This window comes from Tetrao urogallus (assembly GCF_951394365.1).
Source record: "Tetrao urogallus genome assembly, chromosome: 3".
Lineage (NCBI taxonomy): Eukaryota > Metazoa > Chordata > Aves > Galliformes > Phasianidae > Tetrao > Tetrao urogallus.
The window spans coordinates 15873949-15897773 of record NC_136815.1 but is presented as its reverse complement, the minus strand read 5'-3'; the positions used below and the strand labels follow the sequence as shown (position 1 = coordinate 15897773).

Sequence of the window (23825 nt, the reverse complement as noted above, 5' to 3'; positions counted from 1 at the left end):
TTGCCCAGGGCCTTATCCAGCACCACCTTCAAAGTCTCCAGGGATAGGGCATCAACTATGTCACTAACCAGTTCCAGTGCAAAAGTTCACTGCAAAAGATTTTTTTCCTTATATCTACCCTAAATCTACCCTTTTAGATCTTGAAGCCATTCTTCCTTGTTCTATCACTGCAGACACTGCTAAAGAGTATATCCCCTTCTATCCTGTAGCTCCCCTTTAGATACTGAAAGTCTGCTATCAGGTTACCTCCGAGCCTTCTTTACTCCAGGTCAAACAGCCCCAGCACTCTCAGCCTGTCCTCATAGGAGGAATGTTCCACATTTTCTGTGAGTCTGTGAGTAAGCACAGGTTCATGAAAGGCAGGTCGTGACTGACCAACCTCATCTCCTCCTATGACTGGGTGACCAGTCTGGTAGATGAGGGAAGGGCTGTTGACATAGCCTACCTAGACTTCAGCAAAGCCTTTGACATGGTCTCTCACAGGCTTCTTCTGGGGAAACTGGCTGTCCGTGATCTGAACAGACATACACATCTTTGGGCAAGGAACTGGCTAGAGGGCCATGCCCAGCAGGTCGTGGTGAATGGAGTGAAGTCCAGCTGGCGACCCATTTCAAGTGGTGTCCCCCAGGGCTGGTACTGGGGCCCATCTTGTTTAATATCTTTATTGATGACCTAGATGAGGGGATTGAGTGCACCCTCAGTAAGTTCACAGATGACACCAAGTCAGGAGGTGGTGTTGATCTGCCTGAGGGTACGGAGGCCCTTCAGAGGGATTTAGACAGGCTGGACCACTGGGCTGAGGTGAATAGGATGAGGTTCAACAAGGCCAAGTGTTGGGTCCTGCACTTTGGGCACAACAACCCCATACAGCGTTGCAGGCTTGGGGATGAGTGGCTGGATAAGTGTGAAGAAGAGAAGGACCTGGGGTGTTGGTTGATGCTCAGCTGAACATGAGCCAACAGTGTGCCCAGCTGGCCAAGAGGGCCAACGGCATCCTGGCCTGCATTAGAAATAGCGTGGCCAGCAGGAGCAGGAAGGTGATCATCCCCCTCTACTCAGCACTGGTGAGGCCACACCTCGAATATTGTGTTCTGTTTTGGGCCCCTCACTACAAGAAAGAGGTTGAGGTCCTGAAGCGTGTCCAGAGAAGGACAGGAGTCCTTCTCTGGTGAGGGGTTTGGAACACAAGTCTTATGAGGAACAGCTGAGGGAGCTGGGATTGTTCAGTCTGGAGAAGAGGAGGCTCAGGGGAGACCTCACTGCACTCTACAACTTCCTGAAGGGAGGCTGTGGTGAAGAGGGATTTGGCCCCTTCTGCCAGGCAATGAGCAGGACAGGGGGCAATGGCCGCAAGTTGTATCAGAGAAGGTTTAAATTAGACATAAGGAAGAACTTTTTCTCTCAGAGAGTGGTCAGCCACTGGAATGGCTGCCCAGGAAGGTGGTGGAGTCACCATCCCTAGAAGTGTTCAAGAGGCATCTGTACAATGTGCTGTATGATATGGTTTAGTGCTTGTGGTGGCAAAGGCGATGAGGAGACAGTTGGACTAGATGGTCTTACAGGTCGTTTCCAACCTTGTGATTCTGTGATGATTCTATGGGACAGGAGCAACTCTCCTATGAAGAGAGACTGAGAGAGTTGAGACTGTTCAGACTGCAGAAGGAGGCAGCTCAGGGCAGATCTTATCAATATATGTTAATATCTAAAGGGAGAGTACAAAGAGAACAAGGACAGATTCTTTTCAATAGTGCCCAGAGCCAGGAAAAAAAGAAATAGGCATAAACTGGAACACGAGAGTTTCTGTCTTAACATCAAGAAATATTTCTTTACTGTATGAGTCATGAATCACTGGCACAGATTGTGGAGTCTCTTGTCCTTGGAAACCTTCAAAAGCCATCTGAACATGATCCTGAGAAAGCTGTCCTTGGTAATAGTCCCTGTTTGAGCAGGGGCATTGAACCAGATGATTTCCAAATTCCTTTCCAACCTAAACCATTTTCTGATTTCATGATGCTGTGATACAGCAACAGCTCTCAAATATTCAACTTAAAGTATATTATAAAACGCAGGTCTGTGTTAAAAAATTAAAAATAACAAATGAATGCTTGAATAAGCATCTTTATGCATCTCAACAGCACCACAGAATCATTTATATCTTCTATTACAACAGCACTGCAACAATTACATGCCCGTGTTCTGGCCAGTTATTTTCCAATTACTTTAACTAAGTAGTACCAAAAGACCCTGGCATTTTCTCCTTACAGTAAGAACTTAATATTATAAATTTCAAACATACTAATGAATATTATGTATTTATTTTATTTTAATAGTTAAATCAGTTATTAACTAGAGTTGCACACCCAGTGAATCCTAGAGATTCTTTATATTACTGTTATTTAGCATTTATACAAGACATAAGTATCTACCGTCTAGAAATTGAAGCCAAAACTAACAGTCTGCTTCCTTCTTTATACATTTGTTTGAGTCAGATCAGAGCTAGCTCTCCTGCTTCCAGTCAGGTGCAGCACAGTCCTCAAGAATGCGATGCTGGGAAAATTTTGGTGAAATTGTATCATAAATAATTGTTCTGTCTGTTAATCTAATAGCTTTTCACTTACAGGCACTTACAAGCAAATTAAATTGTAGTCAACCAGACTGGTTGGTCTGGTCATTCTTATGCTTTTAAAATCAGATTTGCAATTGAAGCTGTGTCTGGTTAAGAAGAGCACAATAAAATAGAAATGAGTTAATTTTTAAGAGAATCTGAAAGTTAGATATCCTCTGAAATTGACAAAATACAGAGAGTAATATTATACTTGGTAGCATATTGAAACAATCATACTTGAGAAGGAAAATAGGTGCAACTGGAGTGGAGAATCAAAAGGATTTAACCTGTTTTTCCTCAGGAGAGAAAATGAGGTTATAGTCAAACATCCAGAAAAAAAAATAAACCATTCATGAGAACAAAGTAAGTACATGCTTAGACAATTAAGTTCTAGAAAACTAAAGATTAAACAAACTTAGTATCAGCACAGGAAGAAAGAACATTAAAAATTTAATGTTGCTTCTTTACAGTTGCGATAGGTTTCTCAGAAAAAAAAGTTGTTTTGATGATGAGGGTGATCTTTTAGTAAAGTTCAGAATTTTTGCTATTTAAACTACAAATAAGTGTTTTAAAAAGAAGTTCAATAAAGCAGAAATATCACCAATACAATTAATAAATGAAAGAAAACAAGGACCTGGAGATTCATCATTCTAGTTTTCACATTATAGAAGTGGTATTATATATACACCAGAGTGGTATTTTTGTAAAGACAGAAACAACTGTACATGGCTTATCTTTGGTAATGACATCTTTAAGGTTAACAAACAAAAAAATGTAAACTACCATCATTTCATACTGGCTAATTCAATTGAGCAACAAAATAATACAGTATTCTGTAAGTATTAAAAAGGAAAAAGAACCAGCAGCAACAAAAACCTGTCAACATGCAGTGCTGTCATCTAAAAGTTTTAAAACTGGAGAAAAGAACCAAGTGATTAAGTCATTTTCCAGCAGCCAAGCAACATATTTGTAATAACAGATTTCTAAAAAAGTACTTGGCTGACTCCTTGCAATGAACAGTGGATGTAAATGAACTAGAAGAAATAGCTGACTAAATAAATATTATACCTCTGCATGTTGGGATTGATCCACTCCACGTGCCATTGCTAGTACAAGTGCGAATGGAGGAGCTATCTGATTCCATTGTATATCCAGGTTGGCACATATATGTAACATTTTGTCCAACCACATAATCATCACCATATCTCATGCCATTTGCTGGAACTCCTGGATCTCCACAATTGATAACTGCAAGTAAAGAATTGAAAAAAAGTTTTTAAAAATTGAATGTGATGTATTTATATATGTAAGAGGAAAACAGACAGGGCAAAACTAGGCATTTATTAGGGAGAAATAAGAGGAGCAAAAGTATAAATCTGGTCTTCATCAGCATAAGGTATGTCATCCAAATTAGCTGCCAAACACAACTCGAGCAGCTGTACAGTAATAACATTTTGGAGAAAATCAATACACCTGTTCCAAAGCAGAAGTAATGGACTGTAGAATTTTGATCAGTAAAATTTTAAGATCATAAAATGAAAAAAAGCAAGAAATAAACCACGCATCACTGCTACTGTTTCAGACCTCCTATCACTTCCGAGCCTTATTGTTAAAAATGTAGGTATTTGTTGTCTGGTTTATTTTTCCATTTGAACAACCTGAAAAAAAAACATTGCCTGGAAAATTTTACAACTATGTATATAAACTGATGTGAATATTCAGGCAATCCACAATTATATTACATGGTTTATTCCAAAATTGGGCCAATAGCATTTACATGAGAGAATGGTTGTAAAACCTCCTGTGATTTCTGGTGTAAAAATTGCTGCAATGTCTTTTCTCTCAGTTCTCATGAATTTGGTCTATAAGTCTCAGCTTCAGTTTTCAGAGAAAGAAATCACGAGAACCATAGTGGCAATGATCAAAAGCTGGTCTTTTCAGGGAAAAAAAAAAAAATAATAATAATAATAATAAAAAAAACTAATTTATACAACATGCAGCACACATGTTTTTAACAGTTCATCTAATAGTAACATAGTTACATAACAATAGATTGACAATCTCCCTGTAGTACCTTTATCACAGTTTCTTAGGCAGAGAACCCATCCTAGCTACTTCAAACTCCATGCCAAAGCGTGTCCAGTGGTTTCCAAAATGAGAAAACCTGTGGAGCATTCTGAACAAATCCCTTGTTGGTGAACTGAGAATCCAAGGTGCATTGTATACCTGCTCCACAGTTTACCACAATTTGTACAAAGGGATTTTAATTAATATGAGTGATTCAGATCTTCAGAAAAATGAAATAGTCCCAGACAACATAACATCTACCTGCTGATGTGGAATAGACTACAGAATATACACCATAACGTTAGCTGAGCTAGTCTAAAGGCAGCTGCTGATATACCACTAAATAAAAACACAGTTAAAAATAGGAAGACAAGAAGGAAGTAAAGTACATAGGTCAAGTAATTACAGAGCAATCTCAATTGGTCTGTAGTCTATATATTTTGATGTACTATTGTATAAACAATGAATGTACAAATGTTATAGTTACGAGGTATACCTAAGAGCTTGGCTATACAGTTATTACACCAAAGCAGAAAAGATAGAAGTTTAACCACATCCTGGGCTCACTTATGAAACTCCAGTGGAGCAAATCTCTTCTGGATTCTTCACTTCCCCACTGGTAGTCAGTTCTTACATGGGTCTAGGAGAGGTGGAGTCAGGCTCCACCCCTTCTGGCAGCACAGGTGAATTGCCTTCACCTGTGCTCCCGTGGCTGACTCATTGCTTGCCTCAGGTGATCAATCAGAGGTTCAGGCTGTGATTCAGCAGTTCCCAAACAACTATGTGCAGCATTCAGTACACAGAACATTCAGTAAAGATATTCTTCATCTTTTCACTGCATTGTATTTTTAGAGTATTCCATGTACAAAATTATTTATGAAGTAGTGCAAGAAAAAGCCTTCATCTTATTTGCGGTCATTCTTTATAGTGTACTTCATTGTCTTTCAATAAAGCTAAAAACAAGGAGTATACAGTAGACCTGTGTCTTACTTGTGCAGTTTGGCAAGGATCCAGACCATGTTCCATTGGCAGTACATTGTCTTACAGATGATCCAGAAAGTATGTATCCTTCCATACATGAATAAATCACTGAATTAGAGAATGTAGTTCCATCAATGCGAAATACTTTTCCATTAGCAGTTGTCCCTGGATTACCACACTGTACAGCTATAAAGGAAAATATTAAATATTTTTAAAATGTAGTCAGTTGAGATCATTTTTTGAAATAATAATGTCAAAGGACATCCATGTTGCCAGCAGTGTTATGTTACAGGAATCTGTGCTGTTGTGCTGAAAAATGAAGGTTTCACCTCCTACTGATAAAGCATGTTGTACAGTAAATAGCTGTCTGCATGAATTATTTGCTTTTACCCTTTCAGGTAGCAAAGCCTAAATAAATAAATAAATAAGAATTATTTAGCTACAAAGACAGAATCCCAACTAACCAACTAAGAAAGTGCCTGGTCTACAGTTGACATTGTAGACTTTGATTCCATGGTATGTATGCACTATAATATCATCAAAGTACGTAACCAGTCAAGTACAATTGAGTCAAGTAGAATCTGTTGGGAATTATTTCTTATTTTTGAATCTAGATGAATAAAGTACAGATGATTATCTTATAAATATGTTTTCAAAACTCTTTTATGATAATACACAGAGGTGAACAATTCTAGAATGACTTACAACGAAGAAACTTGTTTCAGCATTTCATTTTCTACTGAAAAATATCAACGGTATCAGTTAGCACAATTTTTTAACCAATCATTCACTACATAAAAATATCTAATGATATTATGACAGTATGTTTTCTCTAAAACAGCTCTGTCTCTGAAATTCAAATTTATAAAGGTCATTAAAAAAAAAATCTTTCACTGAAAATTGAGTTTTAGGAGACTCATCTACTACTCCATTTAAATTTTCTACTAGTTAACACATAAAGCTGATGTTCGCTCAAAAAGAAACAAATAGTCCAGTGTATTTAAAAATAATGACAATTAAAAAAAGAACTTATTTTAGAAAAGCAAATGATTTTAAATTTGCATGATTTTAAATTTGCAAATTTTCTTGCTAGCAAATGATTTTAAATTTGCATCTTGGTGTCAAGCACATTACATTGCAACAACTTACTGGAAAAAATTTAATGGCCAGTATAAAACCATGTCACAAAACTGGCAATGTAAATTTTTTTTTTTTTCTGATTAGTATGTGTAATAACAAGAGATCTTGTAAAATGAGTGTATCTTTGCTGATCTACCTTTACATTCAGGTTGTCTCCCAGTCCAACTTCCATTTGCCAGACACATTCTTTCTTCTGAGCCATGAAGAATGTATCCAATATCACAGCTGAAATGTACTGTGCTTTTAATTTTAAAATTGTTTTCTTCCCTAGACCCATGACCAGGGATACCTGGATCACCACAAGAACCAGCTGTATCACCTAAAATTTGAAATACCGAGGTTAGAATAAATATGAAATACTATGGTACTGCATGTAAAATATGTTTACATCTATTTACTTTATAAATAAACATATATTTTTTAGAAATAAAGATACACCTGAATGGGTGAGTCCCCATAATGACAAAATTGATTCAAAAATCATTTGAATTTTACCAATTTTATATAAACGCAGAACAGAAATTATCTCAATGTTTCCTTAAAAGATATTAAGCTTTTGGTAAGAACATCATCAAACAAAAATAAAACAAACAAACAAACAAAAAAGCACAAAACAACAACAACAAAAAATTAGAAAGCAAAAACCTTGGTGATGCAAATTACACTGTCGTTTTATATAATATAGATATAAACAATTAGGACTACAGTTTAAAGCATTTACAATTAGCATATTAACTCCAGCAGATATAACAGCTATATGACTGATTCAAACTCGTGTACTCAAAAATCTAAGCTCTTTTCTGTTTACCTATATCTTTATATGATTCAGATTAGTAAAACAGCCTGCCATCCCTCTTTAGAAATAAATGGTAAAATTACAGCCCAAGTGTCAAGTCAAATAACATATAAGTTTTAGAATATCTAGCGTCTGCTACTTTTTTTAAAATTCAAAAAGCTTTAGTTCAAGATATGAATCCTTCTGTTTTGCAGTCTTATTTTTTTTTTTAACTATAGCAAACTTATTCCATAAGTGTAAAGTTTCTATAATAACACATCAATTTTCAGCAAGTTAGTTGCCATAATGCCTAAAATAATATTTTGAGGGAAAAAAAATAAGCATTTTGCTGTGCAAGTATGAATTAAATATTTCTCATGTAAAGTCAATTGTGTTCTTTTTTAATACCTAATTGTTACCAGAAATTATTTCTCTTTTAATCTTAGAGAGGTTGACAGTTTTTGTTTATTTGTTTTTTAATTGAAAGCTACAGAAACAGCTTCTCTCAGTGACTAATCACATTGGGAGTTAATAGTGTTATGACACTGTAACAGAACATATTTTCATTACCTCACAGATTTAATTCAATGGCTTTCACAGTCAACTCTGAATAAGAACCATGCTCCACTCATGTAACAAATTCTCAGCTGGCATTACATTTTCATTAAAAGGAGATTATTTGTCTACTTAAGTTAGTACACAATAACTTTTGCCCTTATATTCTACATTGCTCTAAATTTATGACTCCAGCTGACATGCTTATGATGACCAAAAACTGAATGCCGGAAGATATCAATGGGAAATCAAAATTCCTTCTAGCTCTGGAATGTGAAACACAAAGTGCGATGTAACAGATAGGAAACATTTTAAGGGTAATGTAACAAAAACTTTATGTTTGTTCACCTAGCGTTTTTGAATTCTTATATAAAAAGATTAATAATGTGTCAGCTGAGAATTACCTATTATTTATTAACGATATCACCACCAAAAAAAGACAGTGTCTAAGTCTTTAATGTTTGTAGGTTGCTCTGGAAGTAATGCCTCCTAAGACACCACAGATACAAAGAGCACAACAAAGAGCACAACAAAGAGCACAACAAATAATAACATTATTTGATAAAGTCTTAGCAACAAAACAATTTCTTCAACAGAGTCACTACCATTAGCAATGCATTTTAGCCAGTGATGAATGAGAGTTTGCATGCTGTGCTCATAAAAATCTGCACCAGTTGAGATGACCCACTACTGCTGTTGCCATTGCTGAAACACAGCATCTACCACCTCACTGTGCTCATATTCACTTTGGTCTCTATATACATTCAGTGAACGTCAGTGGGTGCAATTTTTTCCTTATGGAGCAGTTTGATGGCTCATCTTTGCTTTATATGTACTTCCTTGTCAGATGCATTTTTGTCAAGACTGCTCCTATGCAGCTATCTCTTCCATGACAACAAAATTTAATGGAATATTGGTGGGAAGGTTCAACCTCTACTGCAATACCATTAATACCTGCCTCTGACACTATCAAAACAATGCAATAAGAGGCATTACTTTTGGCACAGCCCTTGTACATATCAATTGTGGAATCGTGTTATCAAGGCTAATAATGAAGACTAATAGATTCACACACTGTTTCCTGTAAAATATGGTCATTCTGTATAGTAACCTGCAAATTAATTTAAAATGATAAACTCTTTGATAAGAAAGTCTAAAAGATGTTTTAAGATAGAATACTTGCTTGATGCAGAACAGCTAGAGAAAACAACTGTACATAAACTGCGGTCAGTCAGAATTTGATTCCCTATAATCTAGGTCAAATTAACTGTAACCTATGTCAAAGCAATGTTTCTTCATGAACTGAGAGAAAAAAATGATTGTATCAGATTAGAATTTTCTACAATTATGAGATTGGGATTAATTTATTTTTGTGACTTAGATTTCCATTTTTCATGTGATCAATGCTGTTAAACTAAGTTTGTGAAATAGTTTCCTAAATGTTAAGTTGATCTGGTAACTTATCTTGACTTCAGTGAGATCTAACTTATTAGAAGGATTAGACAGTTTTCTCTCAAAATAAAGTACTATAAATCTGAAATTATTTGGAGTTTTTAGGGTTTTTTTAAAAAAGATGTATGTATTATACAATTAAGACATGACAGAGGTTTCATAAAGTAAAAATTAATTACTTTGGAAATAAATAAATAAACAAACAAATAAATAAATAAATAAATAAAACATCATGTTGTGAAGATATTAGTTTTTTGCTAGTAGAATTCTCCCTTTTGGGAGACTTTACTTCTTTCTATTTCTATTAAAATATTATTTAAGTTTTATACATTATTTTCCGGGTTTAAAATGGCTTTCTGATAAAATCAATCATAGAATGTACTACAAAATCAAATTAATTCAAAGCAACTTCTGAGCACACTCATTAATTCAAAAATATTACCTGAGCAATGAGGAAGAGATCCACTCCACTGTCCATTTAACTGACATGTACGAGATGACTGCCCTAACAGAGAACGTCTACCTGTGCAAGTATAATGAACAGTAGACCCAAATGTATATTTATCTCCAGATAGGACCGCGTTAGGAGGAACGCCAGGATGGCCACAGTCAATCACTACAATGCATAATTATTGGAGATAAAAAAAGGTTATTATCACTGATCAAACAGTTCGTAGTTATCATTTTCATAACTTCATATATAAATTTTGTGAAGACCTTCTTAGGGCTTCAGGGAGGTGAGCACTTTGCATGATAAGTATAAAGTTCATTATGGATAAAAAGCTGTAGAACAAATGCTTCTATATTTCAAAAACGTGTTTTAGATAAAGATATTGATGTCCAAAGACATTCACAAAGCTGAGCTTTATGGCACGGTCATATACAAGCACACAATCATGCATGCATCTGTCAGAGAAAAATACAGTAAGACATTATCTGCCAGTTGCTGACGAACTAGAGAATATACAAACCTGAATCTCTCATTCACTGGGCCCTAATTATTGATTGTGGCATCTATTAGGCTTATAAACAAGATAATTAAGTTTTGCTTTAAACCTTAATTCCATGATTCTTCACAGGTTTTGGTTAATTAAGATATTCCATTCTATGAATAAAGTATTTGTGTACATATTCTAACAATTTCTTGCTTTAGCCTGTTCATATGTACAATCCATTGATGCTAATTCTGCAGAGACTGCATTGAATAGTCTGACATTCTTAGAAATTATCACATCTCTATTATTTTTTCATTGTACAAGTTTTGATTGGTAATTGATTGCAAGATATTTTCATACTGTCATTAATTTTTAATACCCTCATAATCTTGCCTTTTTTGTGATTTTCATTTACAGATTGCAGTTATACATATCTAATTCTGCAAACTGGCTTAAATGTCAGGATATATGTAAACTCAAGAAAGAATATGGGAATGCTTAGCTACTTATTTTTGTCCTTTAATTGCCTTTAATATATAAAAATACAGTAAGTATTTCTTGCTATAATTTTGTCAAGGCAGTCATATTTTTAGGAATGAAAAACAGGTGAAATTTCAGAAACTTGATCTAAAATCAGGACAGTGTCACTGCAACAATTTTAGCAGTCTTTCATCTATTGGAAAGCTCCAAAACATTACAGTGAAGCTACTGAGGCATCTAGCTACTGAATAAGAGTTAAGTAAAATTTCAAAGGCCTTATGCATCCTTGTGAAGAGCATTATATATAAGCAATGCACGTAATGGAAACAAATCTATGTATTGAAAAAAATTAACTAGTGTCTTTTAAGAGCATACATAATAAACACCTTCATATGCGAAGCCAACATACGAAAAAACTTAAGAATTCAGAGTGAATAGTAAATTTAAAGCAAGCTACATTTGGCAAATTCTGAAAACAAGATTAACATTCATGAGCCAAATTCACTCTATCTACAAATTAATCCAACCTTACACATTTCATTTATTTTTTACACTTGTGTATGGCATGTGGCAAATCTTGACCAAATATTCATATTTATATATATACTGAAAATCAGACATTGCAGCTGCAAATACCAGGTTGCTGGAACAGCCCTTAAATCATACAGATTATTGTTGCTGATTGTTTAAAATCAACACTCCATCATCTTCAATATCATAACATTTTCAGCAGGTTTTTGTTGTATTTTTAATCAGAAGCCTAATCAAAGTCAAGAATTTATTCCATTCTCTAGTAATTCAGATTTGTACAACAGCACATTGGCTGTACAATATAACATTAAAGCTATGTGTAAATATTTTTCTAATAATTACTTTCACTCTTAGTGGTTTACATTTATACATACACTGATTTCAGTGTCACATTTTCTCAAGGATCCAATTAGCCTTCTTGTTTCAAGATCCTTCTTCATCCCAGAACCCTCTTGTTTCAGCCCCACAAAGGATTTAGGGATGTTTTATGTGATTGATTGGCTCTGATTTAAAACTAGTCACCATTGTACTTTTTGACAGACTTGTAAAATGATGAGACTAGTTCATAATACAAATCAAACACTTCCTGTTATCATGTTATTTGTTTAGTCATACGTTTATATAAAATCTACTATTGTTTATGATTTTACAGAAAGAACTTAGAAAGTTATTAGTAAAAAAGCATATTTACCATCTAGGCTTCAGTAAAATGAAACTATTTCTTTTTTTGAACAATGCTTACAAATTTTGCTGATTTTTTTTTTTTTTTTTTTTTTTTGTCATCTTTATTTTTCTCATTTGCTTCTTCTGCCATTTTCAGAGTAAAAGATGTTATCACAGAGGAAACATTACTTTTGTATCAATACCTTACAATATGCAGTTTGGGAATTTCCTATACAAACTTTTTCTCTGCATTCATATTTGTACCTTAAAGTCCTCGGATCCTAATAACTAATCTAGAAAATGAAATTCTGATAAAAAGATATTAAAAAAAAAAAAAATCAAATGTGAGATTTCAATGACTATTTTTTTTCCTAGGGGAGAAAACAAACAAACAAACAAAAAAACCAACACCTTCTAATCATTAAATACAAAGATAATACTGACCAATTATATAAAAGATATAACATTCTGCAAAGAAGTATAAATTTACACCAGTTTCTGGTCAAATGTGATTATGCATCAAAGAAATTACAACATTGTTAGTTTGAAGTCCAATTCAATTTATAAATGTTATGTTTTTCTTGAGCAGTAAATTAAAAAGCATATCATCAGGCTTTCTATAATCTGCAGAGCTGTCAACAAGTCATGAGTCTATCTATCTGATAGCTGAGAATGGCTGTATATGTCCTATTGTCAGGGAAAAAAAGTCAGGACAAGGTACTATGATAGAATTATTGAGAGGATGACAAAGACATCAGCAAAAAACTAGCTTATATTATTTGGATTTCGAGCTTGGAAGATGGGAATTCTGTCTAGATGGTAGTTTACAAATAACAGATTAAAGTACATTTCTGAGAACTTAATTGAGAATACTCTGCAATCCAGGAAACAAATATGGTCACTGAAATTCTCTAAGGTATACTGTCAAAATGTATCTTTCATTCTGAGTAGGCTACAAATTTAAAGTGCTTTTCTAGTAGTATGTGCCTGAATAGCATATGCATCTTAAAGTCTTTAATTGAAAGGAAAAGTTGAAAAAGCATTATGGTCTTAGTCAACAGTTTCTTACAGGATTTGTATTAGTTAAAAGATCAGAACATGTTGTAGAACATCACATTTCAAAGGAACTGATTTACTTTACAGGTGAATAATTTTTTTCTTTGTCACAGTGTGTCTCTTGTCCATTACTCTATTAGTATTTCAGAAGAAGATAAGCTCTTTGAGTGCAGTTAAAGAAAGACTGAATTCCAGCTAGGTAAAAAAAAACAAACAAACAACAACAACAAAGATTCAAAGGAAAACAGTCAGCCAGCTTTTAGCTTATTTTCCATTGCTCTTACAGTGGAAAATACCAGCAACTGAATGACTGCCTTGCATATGTGCAAAACAGAGCCAATTTGCAAAATACCCTAAAAGTTGATGGGGTCTTATAAAAATGTACAGTAGATGCATCAGAGTAATTTTAGTAAGCTCTATGATTGTGATTGTTGAATACCTTGGATATGTCTGATTTACAATTCCTCAACCCCTTTATACAAATTATGCAAATAAAGCTGAGGATGCCCTTTCAGAATTCTATGTAGCACTTTCACTGCCAAAGGAAAACTTGAAAAAGATTAAAATCGGCAGTAGTAAATCATTTCTGACAATTCTGCATGAAGATTAAGTGAGAAAAACACAAAAAGGGAAAGAAAAAAATCTTTGTACCTTTACATACAGGAGATACCTGGAGATATGTTACTATTAGTTAAAATTTGTATTTCTGAAACAGTATTGTTATACCAAAATGAATGTGTAACAATTTAAGTCCATTATAAAAATAATTCTGAATTACAGTTAATCTGCTTATCCTGTACAAAGTAGAAAAAAAATCCAGAACCAGGAGATTTCAGCAGTAAAAATAAATAAATAGCAGATTTGTTTTTAGAGAGAGGATAGCAAAATTGGAAAAATCCTAATTATTGAAAGCAAAAAAAAGTAAAATTGAGAACAAATATGTAATGTATTGTAAATGTTCGTCCATGACTCCTGAACAAGGAAACTTTGTTTTTCCATTTATCTTAGTGAAAAAGCTTTTAGCCTTACTCAGAGAGAAAACTTGATCCCAAAGTAAAATCTTGTATAAAAGTTTATAAAGAACTCAGCAAATCAAGCATCCCAGTCAGTGAAAAATTTATGAAATATCTACGGCATCACAGATAGAAAGTTCTTCAGGACAAACAAACAAAAAATCTTTGTGTTTATCTCTTTGCCTTCCTGATGGATACGTTGCATATGACTTTTACTCAAGTAGTGTGAAAAGCTGAGAACATCTAAAGGACATTTTTGGTTCTCTTTTTGGTGTTTGCCTAATGTATTCAGATATTTTGATCTTGCTGTTGTCCCAGATGATGTCCAGAAAGTATTAGTGGCATAATCCAATAGTTGGCCCTGTATTTTTTAAGATTCAGTATCATTGTAGTTTTGTGGTCAATTGAGATGTATTGATAAATTAAATGGATAAGTTTTTCTGAAGTATTCAGAGATTTTTTTGTTTTCTTTATTGCATTTCTCATTATTTCAATGCTATTTGCTGCATGAAATAACAATATAGTTGCTGTACTTCAGCTGCCACTGAAGCTCCACTTCTCTCATTCTTGCACACACATATATGTAAATAAATATGATTATTCTAATTGCTTTTCTGGTACTGATAGAAATGTTGTGTAAAATAATATCTAGTCCAGTTAACACTTTTAACAGAAGCATACACATTATCTACTTACTAATGCATTCAGGCAGTGGTTTGTCCCAATGGCCATTTGGTTGACAAACTAAAACCGAAGAACCAAATAAAAAATAACCAGGATTACAATCATAAAATACCACTGTGCCATATGTGAAATTTCCATGTTCTATTTTACTCTCTCGTATGGAATTTGCAGGAATTCCAGGATCAGAACAATTCACCACTAAAAAGAGAAAAAAGTATAGACTTCAGGTTACTAAAATAGTCTTGAGATGGCCTCCTATCCATTGAATGAGAAACTTGCAATGTTTCAAACATGTTAATACCTTCTTTTTATTATATTATTATACAGAACTAGGAAGATTATATAAAACTTGCAGAGGCTAAAATCAGGGGAAATAAAAGGAAATGATTATTCACAATAAGATAACACTGTAAAAGTCTTTGCTGCTATAAGTGACATATAAACATATTCAATTAATATCCTTTCCTTTACTGAAATTTTACCCACAGCTGGAAAGAGGTTACAGGGCAAATGTGCCATTAGTCTAATGCACACAGCAATGCAAATGTAGTTATAAGCCTATACTAACATTTTGATGACTAATCACATCTTTGAGACACATTTTTTGAGCTAAAGGACAGATGATCAGATAGTGATGACAGTGGTGATGCTTCCAGGACAAGGAAATAGCCCAACAAATAGATATGAACTTTTAAAAATATGGGTAAACTTTGATGATTAAAATATATTTATGTATTTATCTATCTATCTATTTATTTATTTGTTTAATTCCTAATTACATTAGGTTTGATACATTTAAAAATAGTAAAATACTGATTTTTTTTTTTTTTTTTTTGGCAGTTTACAGCTAAACTACTTTTCTGGTGAGACACTGCACATTACAAGCACCAGTAATGATGTCCTACACAAAGCTGGCTCTTCTTAAAGTCTTTTCTGAAACCAGTAGATTTGCAGATGTGTAAAATTTCAGAAAATTGCATTTTACTGTGCAATACCCAAACAACAAAGTGATTTACAGCAGCTAGACTGAAAAACAGATTTATTAGTTACCTTTAATCCACAATACGTGTTTAGTATTGCAAATTAAAAAAAAACAACAACAATTGCCTCTCACAACAAAGAGACCCTTGGAAAATAAAGTTCTGTCAACTACCACTTTAGGCAAAGTGATTGAAGGAAAGTAAGTGGAGGACAATTTAGCAAAGAAAAGCAACATATGAATACATAAAATAATTTAGAATTATGGAATTTGATTATTGTTTAAGTTGGAAGTGACCTTCAGGATGTCTAGTCCAAACCCCTTCTGCAGGACATCTTTCACTAGATTTCTCAAACTCCACTCAACTTCACTTTGAACATTTCCAAAGATGGGGCATACACAGTGTCTATGAGCAACTTGTTCCATTGTTTCATCACACATCAAAAAATGGATTCTCTATCTACAACCTAAATCTACCATCTTTCAGTTTAAAGCTGATACCTCTTGTTCTATCTCTAGTAGGTCTGGTAAAAAAATCTTTATCTATCTTTCTTACAGAAAAAATGACCCAACTCTCCCAGTCTGCCTTCATATCTTCATAATGGAGTTGCTTCAGCTCTTTGGTCATCCTTCTGGCTCTACTCTGGACCAGCTCCAACTGTTGGGTCTTTCATGTGAAAGAGAGCTGAACCAGTATTCCAGATGCAGCCTCATGAGAGCGGAGTAGAGGTGGAGAACAACCTCACTCTACTTGCTGGCCATGCTTTTGATGAAACCCAGGATATATTGGGCTTTCAGGGCCTAAAATAATTTAGGGTATTGGGAAAGTACCCAAATGTATTATGATAATGAATAAGGAAAAAAAAAAATAGTTGAGCAGAGCAGTCAGATAAATGGAAATGAAATAGGCAAAAAAAGTACATTTTCCTGTGCAATTTTGAACTATACTGGCTAAAAATGTGGTGTATTAGTTCAAGATTTTAAAAAGTTCCTTGTCTTCTCTACATAAACTTGCTTAAGAAACTTGTAAAAATTATCTTAAAAAATCAACAAAAACTGCAAACACATAAGAAAGTTTCTCTGCAACAGTTGTCCTGACAACTTTCTGAATATAAGAGAGACCTCTTATATTCTAACTGAAAAATGAAACATTATATGATTATTAGTAAGACGTTGTCATGGTTTTATGATTTTTGGTTTTATGATTTTTTGGTTTTAAAGCACATTTTGTCTTAATAGTGTCCCTTCACCTTCAGTTTATTTTCCAACCTTTATTTTCCAACTGAGTTTGAAATCTGTAAATGCTTGCTTCATACCTTTGCATATTGGAGGTGGGTGGCTCCATTGTCTATTAGCCTGACACTGTGCTTTGGTTGGTCCTTGCATAACATAACCAGTATTACATGAGAATGTTACAATGTCATTGAAGTTGAAACCATTTCCACTTGTTCTTCCATAAATCGGACTACCAGGGTGCCCACAGCTAACAGCTAGCATAACACAAAACAAAGGCAGAGAATGCTGTTATCAGATTTCATGATTTATAATTATCACTATAATTTACACGGTAGAGCATTTTAAGGTATTTTTTTTTTTTTTTTTTTTTTTTAATAAGACACTGAGTGCTTTCCATGAAAGATACATATTTAGCATTCCTACAAAAACTGACTACAGAAGTACCTATTGTCAGAGCAGATATAAGAAAAATCAAGCACAAATTTGCTTGAAAATAATTTCCGAAATTATAGATATTTCTTTCTGATTTAGCAAAGTCCAGTGGAGTCTAGTTTCCTTGCCACATGTGTTATAATATAAAGTGTAAAAAATAAAACAGTAATGTTTTTATTAATAATGAAGTAGAAATAAAATAAAATTATTACTGAAGTTTTAAGTATCTCTTTTTCTGTGTAAAACAATGTGAAGACAGCAAACAGTGAACAGTAAAGGTACTGAATTAACATCTTAATGATGAAGCTTTCAGCAACAAAAATGAAGATATAAAAACAGAAAATTTGTGGGTGGACTAAAATGTATTCAATACAATGATATTACTGAATCTGAACCATTTAATCATAGTAGTAATTCACTTGAAAATCCTCATTTTTCAAAGTTCAAAGATACTCCTCATCTTGTCTGAGAAGGACATTTCGGTAGCGGAAATCAGTATGCATTGTCATGCTTACTTACGCACACAAGAGGGAAGCTGACCAGACCAGTTGTGATCCTGTTGACAAATTCGTACAGAAGAACCAATCAACCGAAAACCAGGACTGCATTGGTATACAACCGTGTCTCTATATCCATAATTTTCTCCAATTACTTGACCGTTGACTATAAGATCTGGAATACCACAGTGACCAGCTAGATTTTTCAAATTAAATGATAAAAACAAATATTGTCAGTAAATATGTCAGAGAAATTTTAAATATACCTCTTAATTTACAACAAAGAAATATTCCATTCAAACAATCAAGTGTTTATTTCTATTAACTCGGGGAAAACTGCAGTATTACACAGTATAAATAGAAATAATTCCCATCACAAAAATAAAACTGCATGCATCATAAATTCAGCATTCTTCCAATGAGAATAAATTACTTTAGGCAACTTGGTACTGAAATCTGCCTTTCTTATACATTGGTCTCAAAAGAATCCCAAACATAAATTTGTTTAGGCTGAAGTTAATCAGTGCAACAATATCCCGCTATCCTACAACTACATCCAAATGTCCTGTCAAAAACCAGTGTTTTGGACTAGTCTTCAACCTTGCACTTTTAATCCAGAGAAGTGGAGGAAGAAATTAAGTATGCATCTTTTTATTTTACTATTTTTTTTTCTCACTGAACTTAAAAATAAGCACAACAATTCACCAATTAACTTGAAAAATGGAAATGATGTCACATGACAGAGAACTCAAACTAAACTAAACTAAACTAAACTAAACTAAAATAAGGAAAGCAAGTAGTGTTACAACTTGTACTTAAGTTTAAGCGGAAAAAATATTACTGGACACTCAAACTCCTTTGTTCCCCATTTGTCCTATAATTCTAAAGAAAAAAAAAAAACATAAAACCCTTAAAGCCATGAGGTTGCTAGTGAGAAAATAGATTTAGAGACAAAACTGTTTGTTCTTTCCTTTTAACTTTGGAGCCTTTATAATGCTCTGATGTATTTTTCTCTTTCTTTGAAGGTTAGAAACTTCCTATAAAAAAAATACAAAATAGATTGGGAAAGCTGAGATTTTCTTGCCTCTGGAAGTTTAAGTCTCACAGGGTATTTTTCTGACTGAGAGATGTAAAAAATCTAGAAGATAAACAAACAACAGCAATCAAACCACCAGATGGATTTGGCCCTATTGGTTTAGTTTTCAAAACATCATCTGACATGTTGGTGCAGCTTAGTATGTTTGCCAAATAAGGTGTATATAATGGTATACATAGTTACTGACTAGAGAACCTCTGAGACCACAAATGAAATTTGCACTGATTTATGTATCCGAATTCTCTCCATTATAATAACATCAGATACTCATTAATATTTTTCCATAAGTGCTTTTACTAGCTTTATTTTTTTACTCTGAAAATCTGTAGACCGGATCTCCATCAAAGGTAATTAATTAAGATCTTTCCCTTACAGTAATTGCCATCATTACTTCTCCAAAAGCATGGAGGGAAAGGGAAAGGAAAAGGGAAAGGGAAATGGATCTGCGTGATTTGGTTTAGTGCTTGTGGTGGCAATGGTGATGAGGAGGTGGTTGGACTAGATGATCTAATAGGTTGTTTCCAACCTTGTGATTCTGTGATAATTCTATGAAAGGGAGAGGGAAAGGGAGAAGGAGAGGGAGAGGGAGGCGGAGACAGATAGGAAACACTGAGATCTGAAATCATTATTACTTAGTCTTCTATTTCATTGGAATTTTTTTGTTTGTTTGTTTCCCAGATCGTATGATTCTGTGTGATTCAAAATCAAGGTGTTAATTCATTTTTCTCATGAATGTTAGTAGAATTTTTCACTTTTGTCATTTTTCTCTTAAGATACTGGTGGAGAAAGGAATTCCAAAATGTTAATTACAAATTAAACACATGCCCACAATAATTATTGAATATTTGTGTAGTTTTCATGGATCAATTCTGCTGGCTTTTGCTTTACGAGACTTCTACTTTAAATTTTCATTTTAATGTATTTACATCAAATATATTTTTTCATTTGAATATTATTTTGAAGTGAATGTCTTATAATGTAATGAGAGGCCTAAATTATTCCTCTTAAATGCATTTGAGAGTTTAGTAGTTAAGCTTTGCAGGTTGATTGTTTTCACTGGGGACTAAATGCAAATACTGAAAACTGGGTATCATACTGAGAGAGCTCTCTGTAAACACGAACAAAATCTATCAGAAAAAAAAAACAACAACAAAACTAAGCAGAAAACTCAAAACAAAAGTAAAATGATTAGAAATTGGAAAGCAAAGGACTGCTGAGAGTGTTGCTGGGAGAACAAAGGTCTGAAATCAGAACAACTGTTGTCTTCTGTTTTTTGTTTCTCTTGTGTGCCAGGACATTTATTTTGCAAATAGATGAGAAAACATTTAAGAATTAATAATTCTACTTTTAATTTCCACTCCTTTTTGCACAGCCAATAAGACACTGAATACTGACTTACCATGGATGAAAGATTAATAGCACTATTATTATGCAATAGATCACTTTTTTTTTTTTTTCATCCCCAAGTTAATATTCTGGTTCTAAGAGCAATTACAAGCAAATGATACAATACAAACACAACTCCTGGAAGTCTATTAGAACATGAAAAAGAATGCTATAAAATTTATGGAAAAAATGAGAGAGAAGAAGTAGATCAAGCAGTACTTCTGATCTATATTGAAGGGAATAAGTGAGTGAGAAACAAAACACAAAGCATTCTTAAATGCACAAAAACACATTAGAATACAGCATTTGTCTGTAGTCAGTGTACTTCAATGTAGTAAGAACTAGCTCATGGAAAAAGAAATGCAAGAATAAAATAAGCAAATGTTAATCAAAATCTCCATCCAAGAATTAGGTTACGATAAATACTATTATCAAAAAAAAAAAAAAAGAAAAAAAAAATTCTATCATCCTAGTAGTAATTAAATTGACTTCACACTACTACTAGCATTCTAGAATGCTCTTTTTCTCAGTATAGCCTCATACATTTTCAGTTTCTTTACTTCAGTGTATAAGACCAAGTTAATTCCCATATTACTATGAAACAGCTATGAAAGACCTTTAGAGTAGGGCTGTGAATCCAGCTGAGGCCTCTAGATCATAATGCAGCCTGTAGGTTTAAACACTGAATTAGAATACTTTTTTTTTTTTTGTGCAGGCAATGGGTGAAATATGAAGAAAAACATTCAATAGGAATGTTTTACTTAGCAATAGATATTAGGGGAAATAAGGTCTACAACATCGCCTGTTTCTATCTAGGTTACTCTACTATTTTGAAAAATAATTGTAGAGAAATACCATTAAGTAAGAAAAAATCAGGCAAAAAATCTCAATAAAGGATTTTCATAACATCTGAACACCTAATAAAATACCTAGCTTAACAGGAAATAGAGCTCCACCAATGCAGAGCTCAACTTAATGACAGAACCTTTGAAACCTCAGCTGTAAAGCAGGCTTATTTTCAGCAGTGAAGATTACTCTCTGAGATGCAAAAATAGGAATAAAAGTAACACAAAATATTTGATTGAATGGCAAAACCATACATGTGCTTATTTTATTCATCAATAACTCAAAACCGCAGTGTAATAGTGAAAGAAATCTACGTATCAGTATGTTTTCGGAAAAAAGATATCCAGGATATTATTCAACAGCAAACTTCACTTCTCCTCTGCAGAACTTACAGTTCTCACAAGGATATATTTCCTTAATATTATCCAGGTTACAAACAACATCTTTAAAAAATGACACTACTGCTATTTCGCATTTAAAAAAAAATGAAATGTATCCCAATAACACTGTATGGAGTCTATGAACAAATTCTGATGTATAACTCTCTCTCTAATCAATTTAGCTTTTTTTTCTGCTACCTTTTTCAGTCTATTAAAACTCTAGTATTAGCGATGTAGACAAGACACCCTTTTCTTATTGATCAAATAAGCCCCATTTCAGTATTTAAATTCAGATAAATATTTAGCATTTTATAAAGACAAGTGTTAATTCTCTAAGCAAATCTTTATAATAACACCGAGATTAACAGTAAGTTTACATCAGTTAGCCTATTTCAGGTTGGGCAGTTGATTGAAAATATTCTATCCTTTTTTTCTTATTTTTACACGTTTTTCATGATAAAATATGATGAAGCAGAATCTCTGTATTTCTTCCTTGGAAAAAGGCCAGCTTTAATAACTAGCTAGTGAGTGACACTAAAATAACAACAGTAATAATAATAAAACAATAACTGAGGATTTTTTCTAGTTATAAAAATATTTTTTGTCATTGTCATTTTTGTTAGGATTTTATTTTATTATTTGAACATTTTTTTTCCTCACTAGCTAGAGAGAATAAGAATACAGATCCAGAACTCAGTTTCCCACTGCATTTTGCTTAACTGAGATCATGACATTTATATGACTACTCCCATAGTACTGTACTGTAATTTAGGTTTTCTGAACAAAATGGGTCAAAAGTCAAAACAAAAGACAGACTTTCATAAACCCTTTGAGATCTTTCGGGTCTCATTACATGGATAATTTATACTTAAAATTAATCATTAACTTTTAGGGTAGAACTACACATATTATCTAAAGTGTCAAGCTACCATACAGCTGTATCTAGGAGTTAGTATAACCTTAACCTACCTACAGAAATAGACAGGATTTCCTTAAATGACTCCAGCCTTCCTGTCTGCTGAAAAATAATCTGCTCTTCTCCTGTTTTACAGAGGACAAGGGAGAAATGCAGACCACAGCAAGCTTCCTTTGGTCCACTTTTTTTCTGTGTCTCCAAAATATTTCCAGTATTAGGCACGCATACAAATCTTAAAGCATTTTTATTGCTGTCACCTAATTATCTCCCATTCTGTACTTGATGCCTCCTATGATGCCTTCTGATGCTCTTTATGCCTTCTAGCCTTTTCTTCCTGATATAAGGATGCTAGAATTAAGGTGGCAGTTTCTTGGGGGCTGTGCACCCATTCAATCCAACTGATGACATCTTCTTATAAAAAAAATAACAAAAAAAAAAGAATTAAATAGAAAAATGCGGTGTTCAAAAAGAAGTGTAGTTGTATTAAATGTTCTAATTCTCTTTGCCAAACAATGTCTCCTAAGATTCAATGGCCATAAAGTACTATTCTTCTCCTTGAAAGAAAAGAAATAGCAATGGAAAAAGCAAGACAAAATAGGACTGTGAAAACTATTCACTATTCATAACTTTTTCTAACTATATATAGATGAAAAGAAAATTACGTTGTCTAACATAATAATTAAACGAAAGACTGGAGTTTAACTTTCAAAAAAATAGCTTGAGATTTTGAGCTGAATACCTGGAAATTTTTATTATTTTATCTTGTATGATTTCATTAATGTTATCTAATTGTTAAAGGAATCATCAACACTTCAAAGAGAAATACACTGGTAGCCAACTGAATCCAAAAATCAAGTAAAGACTAAGCAATCTTTTAATATTATTAAGTTTATATTAGATTTTTATTTCCAGAGGCAAATGTCAGAGGAAATCAATTTATTTTCTGTTAAGCATCACTTGCTATAAAGTTATTTTGGCAAATTCCTAAAATGTGTATTTTCCCTAGGTGCTGTTCACAACAAGCATAGAATTTGGCATTTTTAAGATTATTTTTTCTCTGCTCTAATTTTTATATTTCTGCAAACATGAGTAGCTGTAGCCATTGCATATAAACTCCTAA

The 23825-nt window shown here is 33.4% G+C and overlaps 1 protein-coding gene across 3 annotated transcripts in view; it reads right to left on the bottom strand.

Moving 5' to 3' along the window:
* CSMD3 (CUB and Sushi multiple domains 3) overlaps positions 1-23825 on the bottom strand; it is a gene marked incomplete at both ends in the record, with an annotated part of 527537 nt that overhangs the window by 27324 nt on the left and 476388 nt on the right. For all 3 annotated transcript variants that reach the window (XM_079533061.1, XM_079533062.1, XM_079533063.1), the window contains 7 exons: positions 3674-3853; positions 5663-5839; positions 6930-7112; positions 10018-10191; positions 14950-15135; positions 17233-17406; positions 18104-18277. In XM_079533061.1, the coding sequence (XP_079389187.1) occupies positions 3674-3853; positions 5663-5839; positions 6930-7112; positions 10018-10191; positions 14950-15135; positions 17233-17406; positions 18104-18277 (1248 nt within the window). The remainder of the gene's footprint in view (positions 1-3673; positions 3854-5662; positions 5840-6929; positions 7113-10017; positions 10192-14949; positions 15136-17232; positions 17407-18103; positions 18278-23825) is intronic.